The sequence below is a fragment of the Talpa europaea genome (genome assembly GCF_964194135.1).
Source record: "Talpa europaea genome assembly, chromosome: 7".
Taxonomy (NCBI): domain Eukaryota; kingdom Metazoa; phylum Chordata; class Mammalia; order Eulipotyphla; family Talpidae; genus Talpa; species Talpa europaea.
This window is the reverse complement of record NC_140074.1, coordinates 118,349,724-118,357,619: the sequence shown is the minus strand read 5'-3', so window position 1 is coordinate 118,357,619 and position 7,896 is coordinate 118,349,724. Positions and strand designations below refer to the sequence as shown.

Sequence of the window (7,896 nt, the reverse complement as noted above, 5' to 3'; positions counted from 1 at the left end):
AGACAACTTGACTTTTATTGAACTCATTACGGAGTTTCCCTGAACTGATCAACACAACTGCCATGGGCACTATGTACAGACAAGAGGGAGGAGTTTTATTTCTTGGTCTCTTCCTCCTTGGACAGAGTCTTAATGATCTCCTCCTTCTTGGCCTGGAGCCGCTCCTCACGGCGTTTGCGGGCTTCCTTGGTCTTAGACCTGCGGGCCTCAGCCTGGTCCCTGGATAGAGGAAAAGAGAAGAGAGGTCAGGATTAGTGGAATAAATGAGTTGCTAGAGAGACAAGTACATCCCAACCTCTCCTGTTGTGATGTTCCTCACTGGTGTGAGGAATGAGTTACTGGGGCCATCAAGAACACCTACTTCAACAAACCTACAGTCCCTACCTAGACAACGACCAGAGAGTGGGTACAGCTCAGAGGGACATACAACTCACCTCTGAAGCAACACTTTACTCTGGACCACATGTATGTCAAGATCAAGCATCAGCACATTTTAAATTTCTCCAGGAACCCTTACAGTACAGATCAAAGAATCTGTCCCCATAACATGGAGGTCAATTTCCCAAAGAAACTTACGCCAAGAGCTTCTTGCGAGCCTTGTCTGCCTTCAGCTTGTGAATGTGTTCCATGAGAATCCTCTTGTTTTTGAACACGTTTCCCTTCACTTTCAGGTACAGGCTGTGATACCTGCAGGGCAGAGGGGGAAGAGGTTCTGGTCAGCAATGGGACCTGTTTCTCAACACAAGAGGTCTAAACGTAAGCTCTTATCCCCCACTGTTATAGAGACTACTTTCTCCCAAACCAAGATTTTTTGTGCAGTTTCTAGACAGACTAGGTGGGACTAGTTAGTTTCTAGACTAGTTAGGTGGGCAGGAAAACTTGATTCCTGGACTATCCTAATGGGACATGGGGGTGAGAAGGAAAAAAACAGAACATTTTTAGAAAGGCCTAAGACACATGAAGGCCAATGAAGTAGTTTGTGCCCAAAAAAAACACCAAAGCAGCAAATGTACCCTGGTGGGCCAGGGCAGCGTGCTTACATGTGGCGGTCAATCTTCTTAGATTCACGGTATCTTCTGAGCAGCCGGCGCAGAATCCTCATCCTCCTCATCCAGGTCACCTTCTCTGGCATTCGAGCATTGGCAGTACCCTTTCTCTTACCTGTGGGAAAGATGCGTTAGGTCACTGCAATGCACCCAGGTTTCAAGTCAGTTGTCAAAGGTATCAGTTATGATGAAACCCTCAAAGTTCTGAACACCAATTCGCTGGGTCATTTACCAAGGGCTTTATCCCATTTTAAGTAACGTGACTCCCATCTTACTGATTCTAAATATTTCATTTTCCATCTACTCAGTTTTAAAGAAAGTACAAAAAAGCAATTATTTCTCATTTACTTGATGTGGAATGCAGGTATGACAGGGCATGCACCTAGGCAGTATGGTAGGCTGGAAGGGGCCTTAAAAATCACCTTTGACCCTAGAAAATATTTACAGGACATTTTCAAGGATCCATTAGAATCCTCAGCATAGTAGAGGTTCCATAAATGTGACCTCTTCCAACCAAGAATATCTAACGCCCACTACGTGCCACAGGTCTGATGTGCACACAGGAGAAAACATCAACTACCATGTAACAAGATGGACTTGGGGGCAGGTACATTAAGATCTTCAGTGTATCTCAGCTCTAGATGTATTTAATGGGAACAATGCACTTACCGATGCCCATATGCCTGCCCTTCCGGCGAGCCAAGGTGTTTTTCCGGCATCTAGCCCGGGAATGGACAGTTACAGGCTTCCGGATGATCAGCCCATCTTTGATCAGCTTCCGTATCTGCTGACCTGGGACAATACGACACACCTGGTTAGTCAGCTGGAGTCTTGCCCCAAGAACACCAGCCACAACTCAGGGTCCAAACAAGAGGGATCAGAGGCATCGCTCATTTTCCCAACCCAGTGTCTCAAAAACAGCTGAAGTATTGGAAAATCTCCCTCAGTGTTTTAAAAAACACTTCTACTTTTAGCCATTTTACAGTACACTGAAAAAGTGTATTTGGGGGCATGTTCAAATTATTGTATGGCTTAGGCCTTTACAGCCTGTTAGTTAAATGCCTCACCTATTAGCTAATGGTATTCAGTAATTAGGTCAACAAATCCCCTGATAATGACAAAGATTTCTTGCTTGACAAAACTTTCATTAGGCTCTTTTCTAGGCCCATGTGTACCTCAGATGAGCCATTTAAAACAGAAGCCCTAGGGTTTCCCTGGTGGCTCAAGGGGTTAAGTCACAGCACTATGAAGCTATAGGCAGCCACTGCAGCAAGAGTTTGATCTCCAGCAGCGAGTTAACCCACATGGTCCAGCAGACCTCCCAGCCTCACCAGCATGCTGCTCCCCACTGTCTCAGGGAGGTTTTTTGTTTGTTTGTTTTAAAGATTTATTTATTTATTTAAGCAAGCACTGGGTATAGTAAGTAGCGCAGGAGGGTGAGAGAATTCACCAGAGCCAGAGCTGGGGAACAGAACAGGCAGACTGACAAAATACACTGCTGAGGGGAGCAGCGGACGTGGCAGGAGAGGTCTGTCGTGCCATGTGGGACCCTCGCAGGGGGCCGGAGATTGAACCGGTGCTGTAGAGGCTGTGGACAGCTTCACAGCGCAGGCCCCAACGGCTGCACTACCAGGGGAGGCCCAGGGAAGTTCTTGACCCCTTCACCATTTTCCTGGCCATCTTCATTTTGAGGCAACATACTACCACTTAAGCCCTTCACACAGCTATAAAGCAAAATATCTACTCTAAAAATAGTTAATGTAATAGGTGACCCCAATAGACTTCTACACTATCATTCTAACAAATAAGAACTTTTGGCCTTTCCTTTATTTCTGATTCTTCATTATATAGGATCCCCGCCTCCCAGACTAGGAGTTTTTCCTAGTCTGCTAAGTGTCAACACACTGTTGATATGATAAATGACAAAGGGTGAGGAAAAGGGCAGGAGGGAGAAAGGATATAGCCCCCAAAACTCACGGGAGTTGGCATTGGCAATTTCATTGGTCTCATTGGGATCCAACCAGACCTTCTTTTTGCCACAGCGAAGGACACTGGAGGCGAGCCTCTTCTGAAGCCTGAGCATACTGTAACAGACAGAAAACACTATCAAGCCCTGGAAGCCACTCCTGGGCAAGAACAGGCGTCTTCCCAAAAACCTACCCTCCAAAGTTTTCCTATGTTGTAAAACAACACACAGCAAGGTGGGTATCTTCGAAAACTACCCCTTAACTTTTTGTGCCTCAGTTTCCTCCACTGGGAAATGAGATCCACAACTAAAACTGTGACGAAGAGGGGGCAGATGGCCTTTTCTGATAGTCAACTCTAAAAATAATGGTTACAGTGACGATTCCGAAATGAGTGGACCTCATTTGCTTTCTGGGCTCTTTATCCTCACGTTGTCACAGCACCAAATGACGTTCGGCTACCCCTAGACGTCTCTCAACGAGTGGAAGGCGTCCAAGACCCAGGAGGGCGCCTCTCGGGAGTCGGCGGCCTGGGGCCTCGCCCTACGTCATATGGACGCAGAGATCAGCCGCGCTCCAGGGGCGCCCCGCAAGCACGCGGGCCGCGGCCTGCCCCCGCCGCTGCCCGTGCTCTGCGTACATGGGTGGCCCCCGACACAGGTGGGGCGCGGGGCCCGTCCTTCCCCTGGGCCTAGAGCTCCCGAGACGCCCCTCCATCCCCAGGCCCGCCAGGCCGGGGCCTAGTGGGCTCCAGCCTACTCCCCGCTCCGGGACCGGCCGCATCAGGGCTGCTCCCGTCTTAGCTTCCCCTCCCGGGCGTGCGACACCGTGCCCCGCCGCCGCGCAGCAGCCCGGGCCCACCAAGACCGGAGCCCCGCGCGCCCTCACCTCATGGCTGCGGCCGCAGCGCCGAAAGGAAAGAGCTCGGTGGGGCCGGGCTCCTCCCATTATCTGTGACGGGGAGAGCCCAGCCCGCGCTCTGCTTTCGGCCGTGTAACCCTCTAGTCCTTTTACCTTCCCCCATCCTAAAATTACTTATATTCTGTTTAAAAGCTCGGAAAAATAGAAGCCTAATATGATAACAGGTTTTAAATTTAAAAGCTAGAAAAATGTACCCCCTCGGTTTGGCAAAATGGTGTAGTCCGACTTCCTATCAGGCATGCGCAGTAAGGGACCCCGATCACGTGGGTAGTGGAAGCCGGAAGTCACGCTGAATGGCGCAGGCGGATGGGGACGTTTGAGGAGAACCGCCGGCCTCCTCCCTGTTGGCGTTTCGGATCCTCTGGAGTAATGTTTTATGAGCGAGAGGAAACAAATTAGTGAAGTGAGAGAGACTAATGAGGGCAGATAGCAAGCAAAAGCAGCCTCTTCCCCTCACTGTGGATTGGGAGCCCCTGGAGTGCAGATTAGATCAACAAAACTTTTGGTGGGGGCACACAGGCCCTAAATCATTCCTCCGTAAAGGGCGCCTAATCCTATTATTTTTGTCATTCAGTTGTGAAAACTGCCTGACATGATGTTTACAACTTACAAGGAGAGAGGTAGTAAGACAAGATCCTTGTGGGTGGGAACCAGTCTTTTCCTTGGGTCGCGCTGGCCGACAGAGGCATGGAATTTCATATACTGGGCACTTGAGAAATAGTGCATTGGCTGAGTGAGTGAGTGATTGTGAAAAGTTAAAAGAAAAATCTAATTGTGGACCATTTCCTCCTACTTTGAAGCCCTCAGAGCAAAAAACCCAAGGAGATAATTTGGGGTCCAGGAAATCCAGATCTGGACCTCCTTGGTGGCACAGGGGTTTAGAGTCTCAGCACAACCAAGTTATTGCCAGCCACTGCGGCACAAGTTCAATCCCAGGCCAGGGTGCTAATTCACATGGCACAGCAGACCTCTCCTCAACGTTGCTGCTCCCCTCAGCAGTGTATTTAAGCAGATATGCCTGCTCCCCACTCTGTGCCTGGTGGATCCGCTCAGACACACCCCCCACACACACACACCTGGACCCCAGTTCTTGTATGCATAAATAAATAAATCTTAGATTTAAAAAAAGGGCCTTCCCGGTGGCACAGCGGGTTGAGCGCAGTGCTGTGAAACTGTCTGCAGCTTCTGCAGCGTCAGTTTGATTCCCAGCTGGCCAGGGCGATACCCACATGGAGAGACAGACCTCTCCTGTCTTACCCACTGCTCCCCTCAGCAGTGTTTCTGTCCGTCTGCCTGTTCTGCTCCCCTCTCTGTCTGTGGTGAATTCTCTCACCCTCCCCTGTCTCTGGTGAATTCTCTCATCCTCCAGTGCATCTGGCCTGTACCCCAGTTCTTGTATAAATAAATAAATCTTTAAAAAAAAGAGAGAAAAAAACCCAGATCTGAATTCTGACTCCAACTTCTTGATTTACTCCGGTTGAGTAGCCCATCGCAGTCATGTTGTAACAGGGTGGTCCCCAGGAAAGGGGGAGGTTCCCTGCCCCACCCAAGGGAGGGTGGAGTTGAGCAGGAAGAGGAGAAGCAGCAGAAGAGACTGAGGAAGGAAGCAGGATGGAGCCAGGAGACCTGGAGGAGGCGCATGGAGCCTAGAGACACGTGAAGAAACTGTGCTTGTCTTTTGGTTGTGGACTGGGTGACACAGATGTGGGTGAGACCCGTGGGGAGGTGACAATGACAGCTTTTATTTATTTTTTTTAAATTTATTTATTTATTTATACAAGCACTGAGTACAGTCAGAAGCGCGGGAGGGTGAGAGAATTCACCAGAGCCAGAGCGGGGAGCAGAGCAGGCTGAAGGGCCGAAGTACACTGCTGAGGGGAGCAGCGGGCGGCAGGAGAGGTCTGCGCACCATGTGGGACCCTCCTCCGGTGGCCGGGGAGCAGCCGGGGATCGAACCGGCGCTGAAGAGGCTGCGGGCAGCTTCGCAACCCAGCGCTCAACTGCTGCGCCACCGGGGAGGCCCAACAGCTTTTATTTTGATGTTGATTTTGCTCTTTTCCTTCTGGGCTTGTCCGGTTGTTTCTGACCCTTTTCTGTGGGTCCCCACTGGAAGATGCTTTAGACTTGTGGCAGGCTTTGGGGCCTTGTTCTGGGCCGATCCCATATGGATGGAGTTTTACCCACGAGGGGATGGGTAACTTTGGGTGCTTCATTGAAAAACTAGACTCTGCCTTACCTGTTTTGTTTCCTAGTTGTATTAAAGTTCCTTCCCATTAAAAAGTCTCATGTTTTGTGTTGATGCGAAGGATGGCAGAACCCATTTAGAACAGGCAGGTTTGTGGGGTTTGGGCTGCCCCTCTCCCTGTTCTATAACAATGTGAGCTTTTCTTCCTGCTAGAGTTGTGAAAGTTAAAAAGAGAAGTCACATGTATGTGTATGCACTTTCTCAAAATACAATTAATGTCATTCTCAATTTATAACTGAGTGAGTTAGCCGGGATTGAAAAGGTTTTTCTGACTGCAAAAACCTTATATTCTTTGTCATACCAACTTCTCTTGTACCCAAGAATCTGTTCATGGAATGAAGAGATGCTAATATGCTTCATCCTCACCTCACTCTCCTCCAGAGTGCCCCACCAATCCACCTAGGCTGGCCACCTAATTAGAGAGCCCAGGGTGAGGAGGAGGTGTTCCCTCTGTCAGAACACAGCAGGCTGGACCTGGGCAGATCTTCATTCTACTTCTCATCTCTCCTCTGTGGAGCAGGGGAAGGGGTGGAGGCCCCCTGTCATGACTGACCTCTGCACAGCATCTTACAGCTCCTCTAAACTCCCCAGCAACCTATTAGTTAATTTCTTTGTCCTTCATCCTCCCAATAATACCAGGTGACAAATAGTACAGGTGATCCCACTGTACAGAGGTGGAGTCATTTGTTCAGGGTCACACAACCAGAGAGCCTTTGTCAAATGGGCACCAACTTCTCTTAACCAGAAACCCCTACTCAGAACTTTTCTCTCTATAGTCATGGGAGGGGGGTGTCCAGGTTTTGGATATTTGCCCCCAAATCAAGAAGGGGGGGGCACAAATCTGGGTCAAAGGTCATTAGATCTGCTTTTAGCCAGTTTTCTTCTCTTTGCTCTGTTTCTTCCTCTTTTCTCTCTTTTCCAAGGAATAGGGACCCAGCGCCATTCCTGGCGGGATACTAGCGACTAGGTTAGAAGGACTCCCAGGTCTTTCTTGTTGCTGTCTCTTTCGGGACTGCCTCTGAATACCCTCTCCCTCCAAGCAGGCAGCAACACCAGGTCGGAGGGGGAGAGGCCTCTGTTTGCTCCAGGCAGCCTGGGCCCACACCGGGGAGACGGGCCTCCCAGGATGTCCGGGCGCAGGAAGTTCTGGTGGCCCAAGCAGGAGTGGAAGAGGGAGACCCACTAAGACGAGCGGTTTGGGACGAAGGGAGAGAGGCAGTGCCAGTGCCAGCTCTGCCAGTCCACGCTTCACTTCCATCAGCACTGGCACCCACGGGTACACTGCACCCCCAACCCTAGCCCCGGCTGTTTCCACTCCCCATTCGCCCTGCGCCCCTCCCCCTCCGCCCTCGCCCGAGGCCAGGCGCAGGCCGGCGCGCCCCGGGGAGAGCCGGGAGGGGCGTGCCCGCGCCAGCCGCCCTCCCATTGTCTGCGCGGAGCCGGCGGAGGGGCTGCGGGGGGCGGGGCCGCGGGGCGGAGGGAGGGGCGGGGGGACGGAGGGGGCGGGGGGAGATGCTGAGTCCTCCGGGGCGGAGGCGGCGGCGGCAGCGGAGCGAGCCCGAGGAGGGAGGGAAGGCGGCGAGGGGGCCTCGGAAGACCGGGCCGGGCGGCTGGGCCGGGCGCCGGCGGCGCTGCGCTGCGCTCGGGTCCGACGGTCTCTCTCATGCGCTGAGGGCGCCCGGCTGGGCCGGGCCGGCGGCCGGAGGGGAGGCTCCTCTCC

At 51.6% G+C, this 7,896-nt stretch overlaps 1 protein-coding gene across 1 annotated transcript; it reads right to left on the bottom strand.

The window, feature by feature from the left end:
• Positions 1-3,913, bottom strand: RPL19 (ribosomal protein L19). The gene is made up of 6 exons (XM_084236884.1): positions 3,899-3,913; positions 3,024-3,130; positions 1,716-1,838; positions 1,041-1,161; positions 577-687; positions 1-219 (listed from the first exon to the last, which is right to left on the bottom strand). The coding sequence occupies exons 1-6, from the start codon at positions 3,901-3,903 to the stop codon at positions 96-98; spliced, it is 591 nt and encodes a 196-aa protein (XP_084093010.1). The 5' UTR covers positions 3,904-3,913; the 3' UTR covers positions 1-95.
• Between the last annotated feature and the right edge of the window lie 3,983 nt (positions 3,914-7,896).

What these genes read in the sequence shown, in the direction of transcription:
- RPL19 (XM_084236884.1), bottom strand. An exon ending in AATTGCCAATGCCAACTCCC is followed by an intron (nt 1,839 to 3,023) that starts GTGAGTTTTGGG and finishes GTATTGTCCCAG; the next exon opens with GTCAGCAGATACGGAAGCTG. An exon ending in GGGCAGGCATATGGGCATCG is followed by an intron (nt 1,162 to 1,715) that starts GTAAGTGCATTG and finishes TCTTTCCCACAG; the next exon opens with GTAAGAGAAAGGGTACTGCC.